General features: G+C 40.2%; 1 protein-coding gene across 2 annotated transcripts in view; it reads right to left on the reverse strand.

Annotated features, from left to right (window-relative positions):
- EDNRA (endothelin receptor type A) overlaps nucleotides 1–24,956 on the reverse strand; it is a 102,197-nt gene that overhangs the window by 34,385 nt on the left and 42,856 nt on the right. Inside the window, exon 2 of one of the 2 annotated variants that reach the window (XM_006886996.1) lies at nucleotides 11,112–11,239. The exons of the other annotated variant lie outside the window; for it this stretch is intronic. Within the exon in view, the coding sequence (XP_006887058.1) occupies nucleotides 11,112–11,239 (128 nt within the window). The remainder of the gene's footprint in view (nucleotides 1–11,111; nucleotides 11,240–24,956) is intronic. 2 annotated transcript variants of the gene reach the window in all.

Genomic DNA, 24,956 nt, shown 5'->3' on the forward strand with positions numbered 1-24,956 from the left:
CATCTCTCCAATGCCTAATATGTCAATATTTATGCTTTCCATTTCTTTCTTAACAATTTCTAATTTTCCTTCATTCATGGTTCTCACATTCCATGTACCAATCACTAGGGTCTGCTTACAGCTGTTCCTCCTCCCTTGTGTTTCCATACTTGATGGTTTTATTTACATAAAGATGTTTGCCACTGGTATGTCTCTATACATGGAATTTTTTACATATCTTCAAGACCTGGTGGCATTTAATGCTTGTTTATTAAATCTTTAAGTGATAGCCTGGGAAAGCCATTAAAATTTTATATTTATTATTAACTACATCTTAAAACACTAATTATTTGCTATGCATCAAACAATGACTAGGGATGATAGAAGGGGAATTGATGCCTTTGATCTGTGGTGCTGGAGAAGAGTATTGAATATACTATGGAGAACAAACAGGTTCATCCTAGAGAAAGTGAGACCAGGCTCTTCCTTGGAGGCAAGGATTCTGAAGCTTCGTCTGACATACTTTGGACATGTTGCAAGGAGGGTGCAGTCCTTGGAGATGGATGTCATGTGTGGGATGGTGGAGGGACAGTGCAAGAAAGGAATGAGGATGAGACAGATTGATTCAGTGCCTGGGGTAATGGGGGTAGGTAGGTGTTTCAGAGACAGTAAGATTGGTACAGGATAGAGCAGGGCTTAGGGCTGTTGTACATAGGATTGCTATGAGTTGCAAGTGACTTGACAGCACACAACAGCAAAAAGATAAAATTTAAATGTAAAAGCTATTGCTTCAGTAAAATCTCTTTTTCCTTTCAGCTTATTTGCCCGTTTTTATTATCATAGGCATAGTTTGATAGTTGCTATAATACAAGGAGTTATGATTTCTAAGTGGCTTTTTAACTTTATATTTAAAACCTCTCAGATTTTAGGAAGCTCTGGTGTCTTAGGGAGTCATGATGCTAACCCAAAGGTGGCTTGAATTCACTAGTTTCCCAGCTGGAGAAAGTCTCTTTGTGTGTGACTGACAAGCTCCAAAATCAAACTGAAGGTTCAGCTCTGAGTCAGCTCTGATTCGACTGCAACGAGTTGTCATCATTTTCCACCAAGGCGTAGAACTCAGAAATGTAATGACTACCAGTATGATAAGATAGTATAATTCATTTAAATTTTTATATAATTTCTAGTATTTTACATTCTCTAGAAGCAAGGATGGTGAGACTTTGTCTCACTTACTTTGAACATGTGATCAGGAGGGAGCAGTCCCTGGAGAAAGACATCTAGTTTGATAAAGAGGCTCAGTGAAAATGCGGCAGACTGCCACTGAGATGGATTGAAACAGTGATTGTAGCAATGGGTTCAAACATAGCAACAGTTATGGGGATGGCAGAGGACCAGGCAATGTTTTATTTCATTGTACATAGAGTTGTTAAGAGGACCAACTCAATAGCTTTTAACAATAACATGTAACAAAGAAATCAATTGTCTTATAGACTTTGCGGGGAAAATAGCAGCAGGAAGAATTTTAAAGAGGCTTTAGGCATGGTTGCTTAAAGAAGGCACCAATTTGACATATCCTTAATTGAGGACTTGGGTTTTAGCTGGTGTGTGATTGCTTTGACCAATGGAGTCCCTCTGGAAGATGGTTTGCCAGCAGGTTCAACCTTGATCCCTGAATCTACTGAAGAGATCATGCTTGGAGAAGGAGATGGGAGGCATGAGCTCAATCTTCCAGCCATGGCTGCCATGGTGCCCTGTATGTGAATCCTAGACCTCAGAAAAAAGTTCAGCAGAAATTCATCAAGAACTACAGGTGAAGTGATAAAAAGAACAGCCACTTCCTGACATTGTGAGGGACAATAAAATGCTGCTGTGTTAAACCTCTAAGTTTTGGGTTTGTTATTTATGTTATTGATAATGTTGTTATGTCACCGACTTGCCTGTGACTCATAGTGACCTTATGTATAAAAGCACTGAAATTTGCTCTATCCTGAGCCAATCTTACTGTCTCTGACACACTTACCCCCATTACCTCAGTTACTGTATCAATCCATGTTATCCAGGTTCTTCCTTTTCTGTGCGGATCCCTCCACTCTTCCATACATGATGTCCTTCTCTAGGGACTGGTCCCTCCTGGACACAAGCCCAAAGTATGTGAGACAGAGATTCAAAATTCTTGCCTCCAATGAGCAGCCTGAGTTCACCCTCTCTAGGGTAAACCTCTTGTTCTCTTGACAGTTCAATATTCTTCTCCAGCACCACAACTCAAAGGCATTAGTTTTTCTTCTGTAATCTTTGGTCATCGTCCACCTCTTGGATGCATGCCAAGTAATTGCAGAGACCCGGGCCTGACTCAGGGGCACCTTAATCTCCAGAATGACATTGTTGCTCTTCAGCACTTTTAAGAGGTCTCTGACAGTAGCCTTCCCCAGAAAAAAATGTCACTTGACTTATTGACTGCTGTTGCCAAGAGATTGTGGAGCTAAGAAAGCTAAAATTGTTAACAATCTCAATCTCTTCTCAATCTATTATGAGGCTACCAATTGGCCCAGCAGTGAGAATCCTTGCCTTCTTGATGTTGAGCTTTAATCCATATTGAAAAATACAGTCCTTGACCTTCTGCAGTAATTGCTTCAGGTCCTCCTCATGTTCTGTGAGTAGATTGTGTCATCTGTTTAATGCAGATTGTTGATGAATCTTCCTCCAGACCTGATGCCACATTCCTCCTCATAAAGTCTATTTTCTGAATGATCTGTTCCATGTAAATATTGAAAAGGTATGGAGACAGGATGTATCCTTTACATACTCCTTTCCTGAGTTTTGAACCATGCAGTGTTTCCTTGCTCTGTCCTGACGTCTGCTTCCTGGTCTAAGTATAGGTTTTTCTATGAGCACAATCAAGTGTTCTGAGATTCCCATTCTTCTCAAGGCTAGCTACAATTTTTTGTGATCCACCTACTCAAATGCCTTTGCATAGTCAATGAAGCACAGATAAGACATGCCTCTGGTACTCTCTGCTTTTGGCCAAGATCCATTTGACATTGGTGATATTGCCCCTTGTGCCACAGCCTCTGCTAACCCTAGCCTGTATTTCTGGTAGTTCTCTATGGATGTACTGTTTCAGTAATTTTTGTATAATCTTCAGCAGGATTTTGCTTGTGTGTGACATCAGTGATGTTGTTGTTATGTACCGTCGAGTCGCTTGCAACTCATAGCAACACTATGTACAACAGCCCTAAACCCTGCTCTATTCTGTGCCAATCGCACTGCCTCTGACAAACCCATCCCAATTACCCCAGTCACTGAATCAATCAACCTCATAGAGGGTGTTCCCCTCCTATGCCATCCCTCTACCCTCCCAAGCATGATGTCCCTCTCCAAGGACCTGTCCCTCCTTACAACATGTCCAAAGTATGTCAGGTGAAGCCCCAGAATCCTTGTCTCCAAGGAGCAGTCTGGTTTAACCCTCTCCAGGATGAACCTGTTTGTTTTCTTAGCAGTCCATGGTATATTCAATACTCTTCTCCAGCACCATAGCTCAAAGGCATCAATTCTCCTTCTATCCTCCCTAGTCATTGTCCAACTCTCTGATGCATAACAAGTGATTGCAAAGACCATGGCCTGTATCAGATGCACCTTAGTCTCCAGAGTGACACCATTGCTCTAATAGCAGACTTTCCCATTGCAATTTTTTTTTAAATTTCCGGGCTGCTGGTGCCAGGAGTGTTGACCATGGAGCAAAGCAAACTGAAGTTGTTAACAATCTCAATCTCTTCACCATCCATCCTGATGCTGCCAATTGGTCCAGTGGTGAGAATCTTTGTCTTCTTGACATTGAGCCTCAGTCCATACTGAAGGCTGCAGTCCTTGACCCTCTGCAGCAAATGCATGAGGTCCTCCTCAGTTTTGGCAAGCAGGGTTGTGTCATCTGCATAACGCAGATTGTTAATAGATCTTCCACCAATCCTGATGCCACAATTCTCCTCATAGAGCCCAGCCTCTCGGATAATCTGCTCTGCATACAGGTTGAAAAGGTATGGAGACAGGACACATCCCTGGTGTACACCCTTCCCAATTTTGAACCATGCTGTGTTACCCTGTTCTGTTCTGACTACTGCCTCTTGGTCCAACTATAGGTTTCACATTAGTATGATCAAGTGTTTTGGGATTCCCATTCTTCTCAGAGTCAGCCAGTTTTTTATGATCCACACAGTCAAACACCTTTGCATAATCAATGATACTGTTTGATAATTTTCACACTCTGTCGAGTCACTCTTTTTGGAATGGAAACAAATATGGATCTCTTCTAGTCAGTTGGCCAAGTACTTGTCCTCCAGATTTTCAACACAACTTGGTGAGCACATCCATGGCAGCACCTATCTGTTGAAATATGTCAATTGGTATGCTGTCAATTCCTGAGGCCTTGTTCTTTGCCATCTCTTTCTGAGCAGCTTGACCTTCCTCCATCACTGTAGGCTCTTGATGATACACTGTTTCATGAAATTCTTCGTTGTCAGCCTAGTATGTTTGGTAGAGTGACTCTGTGTACTTCTTCCATCCTCTTTTGATGCTTCCTGGATCATTCAGTATTCTGCCCATATCATCCTTAAGTATTGAAACTCAAGGCTTGAATTTGTTATTCAGTTCTTTCAGTTTAAGAAATGCTGAGAGAGTTCACCCTTTTGATTTTCTGATTCCATTTTAACTCTTTGCATGTTTCTTTGCTTTTTCTTTCTGAGCTGCCCTCTGAAATCTTCTGTTTACCTCCTTAACTTTCTGATTCCTTCCCTTTGCTTTGCCTTTTCGGGGCTCTGGTGCAATATTGAAAGTCTCTACTAACACCCACCTCAGTCTTCTTCCTCTATCTTTGCAATGACCTCTTGCTTTCTTCAAGGATGTTATTCTTGATACCCTCTCAAAGCTCTTGTGGTCTTTGTTTATTAGTACTTAAGCCCTCCAATCTGTTCCTGAGGTGATTTTTAAATTGAGGTGGAATAGACTCAAGATCAAATTTTGGTTCTTACAGATTTGATTTAATTTTCTTTAGTTTTTGTTTCAACTTGCCTATGAGTAGTTAATGATCTCTTCCACAATTAGCACCGGGCCTAGTTTTCACAGCTGATATTGAGCTTCTACAGTGATGCTTTCCACAGATGTAGTCGATATGATACATGTGCGTACCAGTAGGTGAAGTCCATGTGTATTGTCACCACTTGTATTTCTTATAAAAATTATTTGCAATGAATAAATCATTGATTGTACAAAAGTCCATTATTCTGTCTCCAACCTCGTTTCTGTTACCAATACCATGTTTTCCAGCTACTGATCCTTCTTCCCTGTTGCCAAATTTTGCATTCCAGTCATCCATTATTATGACAGCATTTTGGTTGCATGTTCTATCAATTCTGACTGTAAAAGTTGGTAGACATCATCAAAAAATCCCAACAACTGGAGAATAAAGACTCATCATATCCAAGTATATAAAAATAATGTGGCTTTTCAGAAAATCATCCTCATGCTTCTTGAATTAGGACAAAGCTTAGAGATTCTTGAAATATTTAAAAAGATGAATTGAAGAATTGACTTAAGCTTTTGAGTCAGAGGCATACAAAGCAGTTTCCTTACTAAGGGAGTTTTGCAGGTTTCCCACATATCAAATTACACATTAGTCTAAAATTAGGCAAACCTTAGAGATACTTTGTGCTTGGTTCCAAACTATTACAATAAGGTGCATATCAGAATAAATCGAGTCACACAATTCTTCCCCCCAACACATATAAAAGTCATGTCTATATTTTAGCCTATTAAGCATGCTGAAAAAGTCTGAAATATTATGAGAATTACCCAAATGTGACACAGAGAGACCCAAAGGCTGTTGGAAAAATGGCACCAAAAGGCTGGCTCAAAACAATGTGACCACAAATCTTCAATTTCGTTTTAAAGAAATATCTGTGAAATGCAATAAAATGAAGCACAATAAAAAGAGATAGGATTGGAATTATTAAGGGTTGTAGCTTTTCTCTGCTTCTCTCCCCATACAGCTTTTAACTACAAGTTGCATTATGTACCCAGGCCGCTTCATTGGTTTCACTTTAATTTTCCATTTTTAATCACTATTGTTATGTTAACTTCACAGGAGTCCCTAGGTCCTATAGTCAGTTGATATGCTCTATTGGTAACCAAAATAGTTTTCTTTGGTGGCATATAGGGCTGAGTGTTAGCCTGTTAATGAAGAGGTGGTGGTTGTTGTTAGGTGCCATCGAGTCGTAGATGACTTATAGCAACCCTATGAATGAAAGACCTGAACACTTGTATAACTTTGGTCATTTCTCCATATTCATAGGGTTTCTGGAGGCAAGCCATTTTGGAAGTGGATGCCACTTCTGCTTCCAAGCTTGTTTTAAATAGGGAGCTTCACCAAACACTGTTCACCATGGGTAACCATTATCACATTTGGCACATCAATGTCACAGTGTTTAGCATCACAGCAACCACGAGTTACCTCTTTACAGCAATGTACAGACCAGTGCTGTATCACTTAAAAGAATGCTTGACAAAAAAGAATTTCAATCAGGCATGAGTGCTGCAGATTAAAATCACCCACCTTGGGTTTGGTAGCATAACTTTTTGTCCACTAGGTCAACATACTCCAAGGGAGCCTGGTTCTGTTAAGACTTAAAGCCTTGGGAACCTGATGGGGCACTTCTCCTTTGCTCTATAAGGTCATTATGAACCAAAATCTATTTATAGCAATTGAATGAATTTTTTTGGCTAACTCAAAAGCTGGAACTGTGAATTCACCCACAGCCACCTTGGAAGAAAGGCCTACTGATCTGCTTCCAAATATTCCCCCAGTTGAAAGTTCTGTGGAGCACAGTTCTATCCCGAGACACAGGTTTCCATGAGTTGGAGAAAACGCAACGGCTACTTTTTGTTGTTGTTAACTTGACAAAGAAAAGCACTGTATTCCCCTCCCTATCCAGACTTCCTCCTTCTTCTTCCACAAACTCAGACAGAATTGTCCCTTAGGATGTAAGAAAATCTACATAAATTCTGTGGAATGGCTGGTTCTATTTTATTGGAAAGCTGATAAAATTGGGCAAAAGTCAAAATAAGTTTCAAAATTTCTCCTGTTTTTATTTAAAAAAAAATTCCTACTTTACTCTTTTTCCCCTCTAAGCAATTTAATACTTGGCATTAAAAACATTAGCAGTACAAAAGATAGATTTGAGGAGGAAGTGAGTAAAAAGTTGAACTAAGACCAGTCCTAGTTGAAATGAACAAAGAAAACTCATCCACTTCAATTTAGTTACCTGCCTTGTCTTATTTCTTCATTCCTTCACTCAGATGAAAATCTGATAGGGAGGAAATAAGATCTTTTTGACCTCATAGCACTGAGTAATCCATAAAGTAATCAGTAATTTATACAGCAACTGAAGGTATCCTTTCTCATTATTTTCTTAAAAAACAAAAATGAAAACTCAAGAGTCTTGAAAACAGAGATCACTATCATATTTAAAAATCTCATCATGGAAACTTTTCTTGGGCCAAAATTTGATTCAGCTCAAAAAAATTAAAGCACAGATTCATAAACCTGAAATTGTTTTCTAACAGGTTCCAATTTTCCTCATTTTATGGAGTGTTATTTTAAATGATTTTTTTTCTTCTGTTAAGTAGATTAAAATATGACTCAAAGCAAATGGTATCTTCTCTTCAGATATTAAGTGTGAAAAGATATATTTTCTGCTGTGAAATATTTTGAAATATAAATGTCACTATTGAATCTCTATCTATTCCCTTATGTATAAGGATACCAAGGCTTACATATGCAGCACCATGGTAGAGAGAGAAGAGACTGAGGTTGTTAACAATTTCAGCTTGCTCGGATCCATAATCAACACTCTCAGTACCAACAGTCAGGAAACCAAAAGATGAATTGCATTTGGAAAATCTGCAGTCAGGAACCTCTTCAAAGTGCTAAAGAGCAAGGAAGTCAGTCTGGAAACTTAAGTGTGCCAGATTCAGGCAATGGTCTTCACAATTACTTGTTATGCATCAAAGAGCTGGACAATAATTAAAGATGACAGAATTAGAATTGATGCCTTTGAGTTGCGGTGATGGAGAGAGTATTGAACATACCATGGGCTGCCAAGAGAACAAACAGGTTTTCCCTAGAGAGGGTGAAACCAGGCTGTTCCTTGTAGGCAAGGCTTTTGAAGCTCTGTCTCACATACTTCTGGGCATATTGCCAGAAGGGACCAATCCTTGGAGAAGGACATTGTGCTTGGAAGGGTGGAGGGACAGCACAGGAGAGGAAAACCTCAGATGAGATGGATTGACACAGTAACTGGGGTAATGGAGGTAGATGTGTCAGAGACAGACTGGCTCAGGATAGGGCAGGGTTCAGAGCTGTTGTACATAGAGTCACTATGAGTCACAGGTGACTAGATGTCACATAACCACAAGGTTTAGAGTTAATACACATTGACATGCAAAAATATAAAGGATCTAGGGAGCAAAGAAAGAAAAGGGGTTTTGTCTCTGTGTGTTTTTAATCAAGGATAAACCCCTTGAATTAAAGCAGATTTTCCTAGGAGTCGAATTTTAAAATTGTTTATTTCTTGGGTTTAATACTGAAACTATATCTTAATGAAATAATATTGATACTTACATTTTTAATAACTTCAAATGACACATATTTAATTTTCTTCTTTAAAATATCTAGAGTAGATATAACAGAGGTACCTTGGGAGATAGGCTTAGTGATCTATTGAAAAACCAACCTTAAAAAAACCTACAGAGCACAAATAATTCTACTCTGTTGTGTTAAGACTAAAAGTTGGCTTTTTAAAGACATTTGACCCTCTACTCTCCAGAACCTTAACTGTGGGCATAGTCTTGCAAATCAGCATGGTCTTGCTAATCATCAATAGCTGAAGCAGCAATATAAAGAGTGCTTCTCACACTGGGCAGCAAGACTCAGAGAAGCAAGACTTGAGGTGAACAAGTCTGGAGGTGGCAAGATGGTGGTGAAAGCCAGACACTGGTGGTGGAGAGACTGGCATTGCTGTGGACAAATGGTGGCAAGGAGTGACCTGAGGCTTCTTACGTTTATGCTGACCACAGCTGGACTATGTTGTTCTTGCCTTTGATGATGGAAGGAAAAGCTGCTTGCCGAATTGAAACCAGAGCCTGGCCTCACTGAGGAGCTGTGCCTTGGAACTATTGGTCAAACATCTGTGCTTATTTTGGGTTGTTGTTGTTGTTATGTGCCATCAAGTTACCTGTGACTCACAGTGACCCTATGAACAACAGTTCTGAAGCCTGCCCTGTCCTGAGCCAGTCTCGCTGACCCCCACACACCTACCCCCACTGTCCCAGTTACTGTATCAATGCATCTTATCCGAGTCTTCCTTTCCTGAGCCATCCTTCCACCCTTCCAAGCATGATGTTCTTCTCCAAGGATCAGTCCCTCCTGGCCATGTGCCCAAAGACAGAGCTTTAGAATCCTTGCTTTGGTTTCACTCTCTCCAAGACAGACCTATGTTTTCTTGGCAGTCTGTGGTATGTTCAAAACTCTTCTTCAGCACCACAACTCAAAGACATTAATTCTTCTATCATCTTTAGTCATTATCCAGCACTCTGATGCACAGCAAGTAACTGCAAAGACCATGGACTGAATCAGGCGCATCTTAGTCTCTAGCCTGACATTGTTGCTTCTCAGTACTCTGGAGAGGTCTCTGACTGCAGATTTACCTAATGAAATGAATCTTTTTATTTCCTGATTGCTGGTGCCAAGAGTACTGATTGTGGAGGCGAGCAAGCTGTAACTGTTAACTAGCTCAATCTCTTCTCCATCCATCATAGTTCTTCCAATTGGCCCAGTGGTGAGAATCTTTGTTTTTTTTGATGTTGAGTTTCAATCCATATTGAAGACTACAGTCCTTGACCTTCTGCAGCATGTGCTTCAGGTGCACCTCAGTTTCTGCAAGCAAGGCTGTGTCATCTGCATAACGTAGGTTGTGGATGAGTCTTCCTCCAATCCACTTTTCTCCTCATAAAGCCCTGCCTCCCAAATGATCTTCTCTGCATATAGATTGAAAATGTATGGAGGCAGGACACATCCCTGCTACGCTCTTTTCCTGATTTTGAACCATGCAGTGCTTCTCTGCTCTATTCTGAGGACTGCTTCCTGGTCCAAGTACAGGTTTCACTTAAGCAAAATCAAGTTCTGGGATTCCCATTCTCCTTAAGGTTAGCCACAAGTTGTGATCAACACAGTCAAATGCTTTTTGGGTGATACTGTGATATTTTTTGCCTTCCCCACTCTCCAACTTCCTTCTCTAATAAACCCCATTGTTGGCACCATAACTGTGAGTCTGTGGGTCAGCAACAAATAAACAAACCTGTTGGGGCTAGTGGGGCAATATCAGCACCATGGGGATGGGCTATGGACTCCTGACCTGCTTTCTGCTGTGGGGCGGTGACAGGCTGTGTTGTTCTCACTCTGTGACCCTTTCAGAGAAATTCTCATAGTCTTGTGCCTCTATGTCTAGGTTCCCGTCTTTTCGGACACATGAGGTCAACACATTCTACAACAGGGAGCTCCAACGGCATAGACCATAAGGAGCTGCACTGCTAGCTCGAAGACAGCACCTCTCTGGTGGTTTGGATCCACCAGAGGCTCCTTGGGAGAAGGATAGACAATTTCTTTCCAAGTGATATACAGTCTTAGAAACCTACTGGAGGGTCAGGGATGAGTTACTGCCAATTTGATGGCAATGAGTGAGTGAGTGCTTTTCTAATACTAAATCTTTCAGTTAAAAATACAAGAAGTATGTGTTATTTGATCTTCTACACAGTTTATTGCATCTAATACGCTCATTTCCCCTCTCTTCCTCTAAGGATGCCTACTGGCTAGAATTGGCACTATCTTGGATGTCCAGATCCAAAGGTGACCACTTCTCAGCAAAATCAATTATGAACAGCAAAGGTAAGATCTTTAATACACTTTAAATGAACTGAGGTCTGTTCTGGGCATGAATTCTCAAGGTCCCTTGGCTTCTTTGTAAGGAAAAGAATTGAGGGGGTTTTTTGTAACCTGATAAAAAAGTAGTTTAAAAGAGCCACGTTACCTGTCGACGCTCAGAGCACAGAGATTGAGGACGGTGATCCCCACTGAGGACTTCTGCAAGAACGGGAACAACTTGCAAAGAAATACGCCAAAGTCATTGTGGTCAAAGGGCCAGCGCCCAGCCAGCAGCTGGAAAAGAAGAGGAGTCCAAGCGGTCAGAAAAGGCAGAGCTTGCAGGGGAAACACAGACACTGTTTCCAGTTACACGTCTAGATGCCTTTTATTCTTTATGCTTTCCCATTATTAAAGTGACATGGAGTAGTAATATTAGAATTTCCATAGTTTAAAGCCTCAGCACTTTATTTATTTATTTTTTTTTGGTTTGGAAAGATTGTGAATAATAAATATAACTTTTAAGGAATGGAGCAAGTTTCGGATTTTGGGTAGCAACTTAACTAAGATACAGTCATCTCTTGTCTCTTCTTATTAAACTATGAGTCATGAATGTAGTTTTCAACTCACGGCAGTGAGAGACTGAAAGTATGAGTGAGGTTATAGAGAATACTGGAAAAATGAAGTGGTTGAGAGTGCCTTGGTTTTGTTAACTGGTTAACATTTAAACTACCTTTTCCTGTAGAAGTATCTTTTTCTTAGTGCTTTTAAACTCTGGTTCAGTAAATATGGTAGGGGCCAACTATTTTTAATTTAATTTAGGCCCAAATATCATACAGGAAAAAGGAGTTACTGTGACCTATTTGTAGTATTGCAGGAAAAAAAAATCTGTTCTTTCATGATGCAAATTTGAAATCTTTGTTTAAAGAAAGGAAATGTAATACCTCTAGAGGAAGTGGTAGCAGCATAACATGGTAACTACAAATAACGGTAATGTATCTAATTAGGTATTGCTCTAGGAGCATAGGCTTTAATGATAGCTAACTAAAAGGACTAAAAAGGTAAGTGGTAGTCCCTGTGAAATATACAATTATTTTTCAAAAAGAAAGAGAGTATTAATTTCCTTTCTAATTTTTGTTTAGTGATTTACAAAAATTTACTTACTCAAATCCATAGTAAACACTCTTCTACAGCCTTGACTTAAATTAGTCTTTTTCTTTTCTGAGCCACCTTTTGCCATACTAATATTAAATTCAGCTTTGAATTTTGACCATTTCTACAAAATGTCAAGTTTTGTGTGAGAATTTGTACTTCTATCAAATTTCATCTGAGCTTCGGTTGCCTAGTGTTAAGAAGCTGAGCTATAATCCTGAAGGCAACTGGTTCGAATCCACTGGCTGCTCTGCAGGAGAAGGATGGGCAGTCTCCTCCAGTGTGCTTAGCTGCCTCTGAAAAGCCGCTGGAGGGTCAGCAATGCATGGGCTCTGACTCAAAGGCACACAAGCACAACAACTTTCAAGGTCAATATTTTCACTAACACAAGTCCATTAGAAGAGGTACTTCAAAAAGTAAGAAATAGCATGAGATTCTCTATAATATTATTTTCAGGGCTAAATCCTCATATGACTTAGTTCCTGAAATGCTCTCTCTTAGTTTTTCACACATACTTTTGTTTCTCCTGAGTATTTTTCTTAACAGACATTTTCTTTTAATCCGAGTTCACTGTCCTCTGTCTCAATGCACTTCTTAGAATTTCCGCATACACCATTGTCCAAGGACAACCACAAGGCTCTTCACAGAAACGCTGTGCTAAGCGTAGATTGTTTCCACGAAACCAGCAAATAATTGTGCCATTGCTGACTACTGACTATTAGTGCCTGATGCAAATTAAGGCATTAAACATGATTTCTGGGATGAATCACCCTCCAAATTGAATTTCTCCATTAAGGCCACAGAGATGGACTTAAAATGCATGCGAATTGCTATGGGATATGTTTTGGAATGATGGAACTGTTGCTGTAAGCTTACTCCCATGAGAGAGGAGGGTTCTGAGATCCATATTGGCTGGGTTTCCTAATTCATACATCCAACAGGAAGAGGAAAACAAAGCTGCTTCTTGTTTAATAAATCTGAATTCCTGTGAAGTTCTAGTGGTAAGAAGTGGTAAGAAGACGACCCAGGAAAACCACAATGGAGCACTCATGTCTCAGGCACCTTCCACTCTCAACGGCTTTGCTTTTCTTATTTTTCAAACTTCCTTTAACCCTTAGGTAGGGTTAAGTGTAAATGAAAGGCAGAAAGGAAAAACTTCATGGAAGAGATAGACAAAAACTTGTTTTTATTGTTGTTGACCGTCTTTGAATCGAGCACAATTCATAGTGACCTTATGAACAAAAGGCCTGAAGCCTTTCTGTAACTATCGTAATTTATCAAAATTTGTAGAGTGTCAGAGTAACAACAAAAATATAGAATCAAGGGAGCTCTGGCGGCTCAGTGGCAAGAAGCTGTGCTGCAATCCCCAAGATTTTCAGTTCAGATCCACCAGACGCTCCGCTGGAGAAGGAGAGGCAATCTCCTCCTATGTTAGTCGGATCCGATTCGATGGTACACAAGAAGAAAATAAAATATAGAATCATCTTTGGTTGGCATCAATTTTTTTTCTCCCTTTTGTCCTCTACCCTTCCAACGAGTGAGCATTGAGTCTTCTTGGGAATTATAGATAAAAGGGTATAAAAGGGACCTGCAAGATTAAAGCTCATGCTTGGCTTAATGTTTGCTGTATGAGTACTCAGAAAAAGAAAATTAACATCATAGTGGGTTTAAAAAAGGATATAAAAGAAATCACTGGAGGAAAAAATTTTAGATATAATCACTGTAAACACCTCTCTTATGTACATAATTCACTATGAAAGAACATATGGGTGCTAACTGTCCCACGATTGCCAAAGGGAAATTAGACTGCTGCTTGCGGTCAAATGTTTCCCTCTCCTTTGCTGTAGCTTCCTCAGAGAAACTCTCATTAACAATCCAATCTTAAAAACAACATAAACACAACAAAACCCCAAAACCGCTTGTGTTGTTGAGTTGATCCTGACTCACAGGGCTCCTGTATTTGCAAAGTAGAACTGCACTCTGGAGTTTCTATGGCTGTGATCTCATGGAAATGGATCACCAAGACTTTCTTTCAAGGCACATCTGGGTAGATTGGAACTGACAAAAGTTTGGCTAATGCCTGAACATTTAACCATTTATATTACATAGGAATTCGGCACTCAACTTAAAATAGAATTTTCTTATTTAGCTCCTTAACAGAACCAATGTTGTAGCAATCTTATTTTTAAAAGTCTTTCCCTTTAGGAAGAAAACATAACTAAGAAGGGCACCATAGGGGTAAATGTATAGCTCATCTCTTTCTCTTGCTTTGAAGAGGCATTTTGATGCTTTTGAGAAACTACTAGTGATGCATGCTTTCTATTATTTACTAACACTTAAAAAGGAAAATTTTATTGGTATTAGGTGATGCGACTTGACGGCACCTAACAATAATAACAACGACGACATAGAGAGAGCTACGTTGGCCTAGTGGACAGAAAGTTATGCTACCAAGCCCAAGGTGGGTGATTTTAATCTGCATTCCTCAGGCCAGGTTCAAATTGCTTTTTTTCTCAAACATTCTTCTAGGTGGTATAGCACTAGTCTGTGCATTCATTGCTGTGCAGAGAGGTAACTCGTGGTTACTGTGAAGCTGAACACTGTGACACTGATGTGTCAAATGTGATAATGGTTACCCACGATGGACAGTATTTAGTGGAGCTTCTCGATTAAAACAGACTTGGAAGCAGGAGTGGCATCTACTTCCGAAATGGCTTGCCTCTGGAAACTCTATGAAAAGTGCTCAGGCCTTTCGTTCATAGGGTCACTATGAGTTGTCTACGACTCGACAGCACTTAACAACAACAACAACATTAGGTGATGCAGAATCATTTCTGACACACAGCAATGCCATATAAAACAGACTGACCTCCAGCCTGGTCTTCCACTGTTCTCACAATCATTGCTATTTTTCAGTCTATCATTGCAGCCTTAGTGAAAGGTCTTTCTCTTAACAATCTCTCTTTTTTAAAATTATTATTAAATTTCATTAGTTTTAATGAACATTTACAGATATTTTGGGTTCTCATTCATTCATTGTTGCACTGTTTTCTCTACCCTCATCCCCAGTTCGTTCTTCTTCCCCCCCCCATGTCTGTTTTAATTGTCCAATTGCCACAGTGCTTGTCAAAGTCAGTTCTGATTAATCTCCTTTGTCGGTGTGTCCTTTGCCATTCCCTATCACTCCTGCATGAGAGAGACTTCACCCTGATTCATAAGGAAAAGGGGATGGCGTATTCTCTTAGCTACTCCTGCTGAAAAGGGACGCTGTGGGTTTCAGGGTGAAGGTCTTCTTTCACTACTCTAAAGGGCCCCTTTGGCAGTAGGAAACACATAGACTATTATGGAGATTGATTTGGGAATTTAGATCCTGTTAACAATACATTCATCTCATGAAGCATCTTCTTCTTTCTTGCTGACCCTCTTCTTTACCCAGCATGAGGCTCTTCCCCAGGAACTGGTCTCTCTTAATCACAAGCTCAAAGTATATGAGACAAAATTCTTATCATTCTAACTTCTAAAGAACATTCTGGCAGTTCTTCTAATAAGAAAGATTTGATAATTCTAGTAGTCCATATTATGCTTATTACATGTACCAACACCATAATTCACATGCATCAACCTTCTTTGGCTTTCCTTAGTAACTGTCCAGTTCTCACGCACATGTTGTTATGTGTCACTCATAGTTGTTATGTGTGACTCATAGCGACCCTGTGTACAACAGCCCTAAACCCTGTTCTATCCTGTGACGATCTTATTGTCTCCTACACACCTACCCCCATTACCCCAGTCACTGAATCAATCCACCTCATAGAGGGTCTTCTTCTCCTGAGCTGTCCCTCCACCCTACCAAGTTTGATGTCCTTCTCCAAGGACTGTTCCCTCATTACATGTCCAAAGTATGTCAGACGAAGCTTCAGAATCCTTGTCTCCAAGAAGCAGCCTGGCTTCACCCTCTCCAGGATGAACCTATTCTCTTAGTAGTCCGTGGTACTCTTTAATACTCTTCTCCAGCACCTCAGCTCAAAGGCATCAACTCTCCTTCTAACATCCCTAGTCATTGCCCAGCTTTCTGATGTATAGTAAGTAACTGCAAAGACCACGGCCTGTATCAGGTGCACCTTAGTCTCCAGACTGACACTGTTGTTTATCAGTACTTTGGAGAGGTCTCTGACAGCAGACTTTCCCAATGCAATTTATCTTTTTATTTCCTGGCTGCTAATACCAAGAGTGTTGCTTGTAGAGCCAAGCAAACTGAAGCTGTCAACAATCTCAATCTTGTCACCATCTATCAAGATGCTTCCAATTGGCTCAGTGGCGAGAATCTTTTTTTTCTTGATGTTGAGCTTCATTCTGTGTTGAAGGCTGCAGTCCTTGACCTTCTGTAGCAAGCACTTCAGGTCCTCCTCAGTTTCAGTAAGGTGGGTTCTATCATTTACATAACACAGGTTGTTGATGACCCCACCTCCAATCCTGATGCCACACTTATCCTCATAAAGCCTAGCCTCCCAGATAATCTGTTCCTCATATAGATTAAAAAGATATGGAGATAGGACACATCCTTGATGTACAGCCGTCCCAGTTTTGAACTATGCAGTGTTTTCTTGCTCTGTTCTGATGATTACCTCCTGGCCCAAGTATAGGTTTCACACAAGTACAATCAAGTGTTCTCAGAGTTCCCTTCTTTCTTCTCAGAGTCAGTCACAGTTTGCATAGTCAATGAAACAAAGATAGCCCTTCCTCTGGTACTCTCTGCTTTAAGCCAAGATCCATGTGAACTGACTAAAAAAAAAAAGCCATGGTTTGGGTCAGGTGCATTTTAGTTTTCAGAATGACATTTTTGTTTTTTAATATTTTGAAAAGATCTTTTGCAAAAGATTTTCCCAATGCAGCATCTTGTTTGATTTCTTGACTGATGTTCCCATGGACATAATGATTGTGCATCTAAGTAAAAGGAAATCCTTGACAAATTCACTATCATGTTTCTCATGAGATTCCTTGTAAGCCCAATTGTGAAGATTTCTGTTATCTTGATGTTTAGGTGTAATCCATATTGAAGGCTGCAGTCTTTCATCTTCATTAGTGAGTTCTTCAAGTCCTCTTTACTCTTAGAAAGCAAAGTTCTGTCACCTGTATAATACAGACTGTTAAGTCTTCCTCCAATCCTAACATCATATTCTTCTTCATATTGTTCAGCTTTTCAGGTTCTTAGCTCAGCATACCGCTTGACTAGATATTATAAAAGGATAGATTCTTGATACACACTTATCTTGAATATAAACCATGCAACGTTCCATTGCTCTGTTTCAAAGACAGCTTCTCAGTCTATTCATGAGTTCCACATGAGCACAATAAAGTGTTCTGGAATTCTCATTCTTTAAAATGTCATCCATAATATGTTTTGATACATAATATATAAAACACAACATACAAAATGATTGGAAAATGAACTGTGGAAAATTTCTGTGTGGAAACATCTCTCTCCCAACTGAAGCTCCTAAAGGCAAATACTGTTTCTTCCAGAAAATGCTGTATATATGTATATAAACATTCCTCAAGCCTTTTGTTAACTAACTAGAAACATGTGGAAATAATCCCACTTGACAGTTTATTGTGATTCCCCACCCCCTCGCCTTGGTTAATTTTCTGGGAAGCAGTACTATTGTTTGAGTAAAAGGCTTTTGATTTTAACAAAATATGTTGGTAGAACATTTTAGAGTAGACTAGGAGATAAAATGCTTGGGATAACATCTGCGGTGGTTGTTAGCTGCCACTGAGTCTGCCATTGAGGTGACCTTGACTCACATCAGTTCCACAAACACTGAGATGAAATGAAACCCACTCTTACATCAGCCCCAGGATGAGTTGCAGATCGTACTGTCATGTTCTCTAAGATTTTCACTGGCTTATTTTCAGAAGTAAATTACCAGCCCTTTATTCCTGGTCCCTCTGAATTTGACAGTTCTGTTGAAACTTGTTACAATCATACAAAACAAACATATAAAAAACTGCAAACCGACGGCCATTGAGTCAGGGCCATCTCTTAGCTGACCTTCCAGCTGTTTTTTCTGAGGCTTAAATAGCACAGAAGGAGATGGCCTAGTTGTCACCTGTGGAGCAGCTGGTGGGTTTGAACATCCAAAGAAGTTAGCAGCACTACTTTCTATGGACTATGACACCAGAGCTCCACCAAAAAGCTGATGGAAACAGCACACAAGGTGCATTTGCTAGGAAGTAAACCCAGATCTCCTGCATGGAAGCTGAGAATTCTGTCACTGCCCTACTAGTACCCCACAGAATAAGATCTTGACTGTAGTAAATGGGCTAATTGATTTAATTAACGCCAACAAATTATCCAAACTAGTTTGAAAAAGTGATAGGTTGAATTGGTATAAAGTTTTAAATCTGACTTCTTCGAGTGTTGTTATGTGCTGTAAAGTCACTTATGACTCATAGGGACCATACACACAATTGCTAATCTATCTTGAATCACTCTCACTGTCTTGGACACACCTTCCCCCACTACTACTGTCACTGTATCAATCCATTTCATCTAGAGTCTTCCTCTCCTGTGCTGTCCCTCCATCCTTCCAAGCATGATGTCCTTCTCCAAGGACTGGTCCATTCTTGTAACATGCTCAAAGTTTGTAAGATGGAGCTTCAAAATCCCTGCCTTCAAAGAGCAACTTGCCTTCACCCTCTCCAAGATAAACTTGTTTGTTCTCTTGGAAGTCCATGGTATGTAAAACACTCTTCTCCAGCACCATAACTCAAAAGAATTGATTCTTCTTCTGTCATTCTTAGTTACTGTCCAGGTCTCAGATGCATAGCAAGTAATTGCAAAGACCATGGCCTGAATCAGGCATACCTTAGTCTCTAGTCTGTCATCGTTGTCCTTCAGCACTCTTGCGAGGTTGTTGGTAGGTATTAAATTGACTAAGACTCCCAGTGTCCCTACATACAACAGATCTGAACCTTGCCCTATTCTCTCCCATCCTCGTAATCTTTCTTCTGCTCAAGTCTATTGTGGTAATCACTGTGCCAATGCATTTTGTTGAAGGTCTTCCTCTCTTTCCCTGACCTTCTCTTCCTTTCCTACTATAATGTCTCTTACCAAGGTCTTGTTTCTCCTTAAAATATGCCCAAAGGAAGTGAGAGAAGCTTCACCATTTTGCCTCTAAGGAGCACTCTGGTTGCACTTCCTTCAAGAGGGAATTTTTTTTTCTTTTGACAGTCCATGGTATAATCAATGTTGTTGTTATTGTTAGATGTTGTTGACTCAGAATTGCCCTTTGAATAGTAGATTTGAACCATGGCCTACCCTTAGCTATCCTTATAATTCCTGGCACATTTGAGTCCATTGCCACAGCCAATGTATCAAGAGATCTCACTGAGGGTCTTCCGTTCTTTCACAGATCCTCTCCAGTGATTTCCCTTTCCAAGAAATATCCTTTCCTAGAAACATGCCCAAAATATGTGAGGTGAAGCTTTGCCATTCTTGTCTCTAAGGAGCACTCTGGTCACTCTCTTCTCCAAAACCACAACTTAAAAGCCTAGAATCTTCTTCTGTTTCTTTTTCAAATTGTCCAACTTTCAGATGCATAGGAAACAATTGAAAATAACATATATAAGGTCACTGCAGCCTTCAGTATGGACTAAGGCTCAATGTCAAGAAGACAAAGATTCTCGCCACTGGACCAATTAGCAGCGTCAGGATGGATGACAAAGAGATTGAGAGTGTTCACAGCTTCAGTTTGCTCGGCTCCACAGTCAACACTCTTGGTACCAGCAGTCAGGAAATCAAAAAGCGTATCGCGATGGGAAAGTCTGCTGTTAGGGACCTCTCAAAGGTATTCAGGAGCAACAGTGTCTCTCTGGAGACTAAGGTGTGCCTGATACAGGCCATGGTATTTGCAATCGCTTATTATGCATCAGAGAGTTGGACAATGACTAGGGAGGACAGAAGGAGAGTGGATGCTTTTGAGCTGTGTTGCTGGAGAAGGGTACTGAATGTACCCTGGACTGCCAGGAAAACAAACAGATTCATCTTGGAGAGGATTAAACCAAGCTGCTCCTTGGAGGCAAGGATTCTGGGGCTTCGTCTGACATACTTTGGACATGCTGCCAGGAAGGACGGGTCCTTGGAGAGGGACATCATGCTTGGGAGGGTGGAGGGACAGCGCAGGAGGGGAAGACCCTCTATGAGATGGATTGATTCGGTGACTGGGGTAATTGGGATGGGTGTGTCAGAGGCGGTGCGGTTGGCGCAGGATAGAGCAGGGTTTAGGGCTGTTGTGCATAGGGTCGCTATGAGTCGGAAACGACTCGACGGCACATAACAACAACAACAGGTCAGGTGCACCTTAGTCCTTAAACTGACATCCACTTTGGAGAGGTGCTTGACACAATATTTCCTCAACACAACACTTCTTTTTGTTTCTTGACTACTGCTACTATGGATGTTAACTGTGGATTAGAGTACAAAGAAATTGTTGACAACATCAATCTTTCTGCTTGGAATAGTCATCACTTATTTTGGCCATGAAAGGTCTGTTCTATGTAGTCCTCCTGTTTGTGACCTCCAAGGTCATCTTATAAAGCTCAGCACACAGTCAGTGTTTAATGACTCAGTGACTACAATGCATGTATGTTTTCACATGTTGAAATTGTTGTTATTAGGTACTGTTGAGTCAAGTATGACATATAGAGACTATAAACCCCAGATCTGAACCCTGTCTTCTCCTGTGCCAACCTCACAAACTCTGACATGATTGAGGCCACTGCTGCAGTCACTATTTCAACCCATATGGTTGAGAGTCTTCCCCTCCCTTGAGTTTCTTCACTTTCTTAAGTGTGATGTCCTTTTCGCAAGGAAAAGCCTCTTCTAGCAACATACCCAAAGAATGTGACACAGATCCTTGCCTCCAAGGAACACTCTGGCTGCACCTTTTCCAAGACACGTATCTGTTTGTTCTTTTGAAAGTTCATGGCATATTTAGTATTCTTTTAAAACACCACAGTTCAAAGGCATTAATTTTTCTTGTGTCATCTTTATTTGTTTTCCATCTCTCAAAAGCACAGCAAGTATTTGAAAAGACCATGGTCTAAGTCAAGCATACTTTATTCCTTAGACTGACATCATTGCTACACAGTAATTTAGAGAGATCCTTGGTTATAGACTTTTCAAGTGAAATACAACCCCTGATCTGACTGTTGGTTCCAAGTGTATTGAAATCCTGTTTTTAGAATGGTAAGCTGTGAACACTAGGTCAGGTGCTGATTGTGGAACAGATCATAAATTAATCACATGCAAGTTTAAACTATAGCTAAAGAAAATGAAATCAAATCCACAAGAACCAAAATTTTCTTTTTTTTTTTTTTTTTTAAGAACCAAAATTTTCTTGACGTCTATCCCACCTGAATTTTAAAATCACCTTTGGAAAATGTTTCAGGCCTTGAAAATTATGAACAAAGACCAGATGAGCTTTGGGAAGATGCCAAGAATATATAATTCATGAAGAAAGCTCATTGCAAAGCAAGAGGAAGAAGAAAAGACTATCAGTAGAGACCCTGAATATTGCACCAGAGTGCCAAGAACTAAAGCAAAGGGAAGGAGGCAGGAAGTTATGGAACTAAATAGAAGATTTCAAAAGGCAGCTCAGGAAGACAAAGCAAAGTATTAGAATGAAATGTGCAAAGAGCTAAACTAGAGTTGGAAAACCAGAAGGGCCAAACTTGCTTGGCATTTCTTAAGGTGAAAAAAACTAAAGAACAAATCCAAGCCTCGAGTTTCAATACTTAAAGATGCCATAGGTAGAATACTGAATGACCCAGGAAGCATTAAAAGAAGACGGAAGGAGTACACAGAGTCACTGTACCAAAAATAATTGGCTGACATAGAAGACTGACTGAAAGAGATCTGTATTTGTTCTCATTCCAAAAGGGTGACCTGACAAGTGTGGAAATTATTGAACAATATCACTGATATCACACACAATCAATATTCAGCTGAAGATTACCCAAAAACGACTGGAAGACTATGTCGACATAGAAATACCTGAAATACGGTCTGTGTTTAGAAGAGGTGGTGGCACCAAGGACATTACTGTCTACATTAGATGAATCTTTGTTGGAAGCAAAGAGTAACAAGAGCAATGTTTATCTGTGTTTCATTGACTATGCAAAGCCTTTGGACTGTGTGGACCACAACAAATTGTACCTTGAGAAGAGCGTGAATCCCAGAACACCTGATTGTGTTCATGTGAAACCTATGCATCCCGTCTCCATACCTTTTCAATCTATTTGCAGAACAGATCATTTAGAAAATTGGACTTTATGGGGGGAATGTGGCATCAGGACTGGAAGAATATTCATCAATAACTTGCATTATGCAGATGACATAACCTTATAAAAAGTGAGAAGGACCTAAAGTGTTTGCTGCACAATGTCAAGGACTGCAGTCTTCAGTATGAATTGAAGCTCAGCATCAAGAAGAAGACAAAGATTCTTATTACTGGGCCATCTGACAGCACCATGACAAATGGAGAAGAAATTAAGGGTGTTAACATTTTCAGCTTACTCGGCTCCACAATCAAAAACTCTTGGTTGCAGCAGTGATGAAATCAAAAGACGGATTTTTCTGGGCAAGTCTGCTATCAGCGACTCTCAAAAGTGCTGATGAGCAATACTGTCAATCTGAAGACCAAGGTGTGCCTGATTCAGACTACTACTACGCATCAGAGAGCTGGACAAGAAAGATGAAAGATGAAAGACTTGATGCCATTGTGGTGCTGGAGAAGAGTATTGAATATACCATAGAGTCTGTGTTCTCCATCAGGAGAGCAAGCCAGTCTGTCCTAGTGAAACTGAAACCAGGCTGCTCCTCGGAGGTAAGGATTTTGAATCTCTGTCTTACATGCTTTTGACATGTGGCCAGGAGGGATCAGTCGTTGGAGGACATCATGCTTGGAAGGGTAGAGGGATAGAGCAAGAGAGGAAGACCCTTGAAAAGATGAATTTACACAGTAACTGGGATAATGGAGGTAGATGTGGTGGAGACAGTGAGAGTGGCTCAGTACAGGACAAGGTTCAGAACTACAGAACAATAGGGTCACTATGAGTTGCAGGCAACCTGATGACACATAACAATAACAGAACCAAAAGTAGGTAATTCTGCACTGCCAATCCAAAGTCATGTGGCACAAATCCTCCAGCTTCTCTGTGAGAGAAAGATGGGCAATCTCTTCTTGTGCGATTTACTACCTATGGGGCAGCTGGGGGCCTCGAACCAAGCGCTTGCAGGACTATAGGGCAGTTTCATAACACTAGACCACTAGAGGAGCAGGTAGAACTGAAAAGAATTGGCAGAACTGAAACAACTTTTTATTATTTTCTGAGTTTGGAGCAAAGTCTAAAACCTCAAAAGTCAGTGGGAGACCTGTTTGAGAACAACCCTGAGAAATTTGTCCTGAATGATGAGTCGTATCGATTGCTTTCAAACTAAATGATAACCTTTTATTTCCTCAGTAAATCTTGTAACAGTGAATATTGTGCATGTGTTCTGTATGGTCACAGTGAACCAACTAATAGAGTAGGAAGAGCCAAGAGATGGACACAAGGGTAGAACTGATGGGAGCTTGAGGCATGTCTGATTTCATAGGTCTCAGCTAATGTTTCTAGGGGGGATTCTTCCTTGAGGAGTTGATGGTTGGGTATCTCTACCCTTACCCCTGGTGTACGATTTTAAAAAAATTCTCTAAGGAACAGTTCTACTCTTACACATATGGAGACACCATGAATTGGAACTGACTTTACAGCAATTTGTTTTGTAGATTGTAGATCCAAAAGCAAGATCTCAGTACACTAAGATAGTTTGTACAAAACAATGTCTCACTTTTATATATGTGTAATGCACCTTTTTATGTCAGTTCTCTAGAACATACTTGACAACTAGAAACAAAGCAAGAGTGTAAGAAACAAGTTGACTGATGTAAAATTTGTCTTAACATGCCTATATTTTACTTTTATGTGAACTACTCTAGTCTCTGCCACAGTTTTATTCTTTTTTTTATACCCAGTGCTATCAAATTCAGCTTTTAAAAAAATTTTATTGTTCTTTAATCCATTGCACATTTGAAGAAGCTTATTAATAGAGACAAGGGAGTTCTGGTGGCCTTAAGCCAAGAAGCTACACTACAATTCTGAAGGCATGGTGTTCAAGGCCACCAGCTGCTCCGTGGGAGAAAGATGGGCAATCTCCTCCCGTGCGATTAACTGCCACTGAAAACCCACGGGAGGGTCAGCTATGGGTCGGTTCCTACTCGATGGTATAGACTACATTAACAGAGACACTCCAGGTTAGTAGTTCTTAGTCTTAGCTCTATATTAGGAGTATTTAGGGATTCTGTGAAAGCTCCAGACCATCACTTCTCAACCATGGCAATTTTGACTACCATGGTGTATTTGAGAGTGTCTGGATAGATTTAAGTAGAGGACTACTAACTGAAATGCTGATGATTGGATTCACCCTGTGGTATCTTGTAAGAATGGCTTGATGATCTGCTAGATTATAGCCAGGGAAAATCATACGGAACACAATTATACTTGGAAACACATGGGATTGTCATGAGTTGAAATAGACATGACAGGCTTGACAAAACAGAGCTGACTCTCAACTATATTAAAATGACGTTGAGAATTAATAAGATTTAGGTTCATTGTACTTTGTTTTTTTTTTTTTTTTTTAAAAGAAAAGATTCTTTCATTGTTTTACAAACACTCCCCCAGGTCCCCTCCACCATGCAGCCCTCGTTCTAGTCTCCTGTGATGACAGAAACACCCAGTTACATCTCTCTTTTAAACG

The sequence above is a fragment of the Elephantulus edwardii genome, unplaced genomic scaffold, assembly GCF_000299155.1.
Source record: "Elephantulus edwardii isolate Elephantulus edwardi_28Jun2011 unplaced genomic scaffold, EleEdw1.0 scaffold00053, whole genome shotgun sequence".
NCBI lineage: Eukaryota > Metazoa > Chordata > Mammalia > Macroscelidea > Macroscelididae > Elephantulus > Elephantulus edwardii.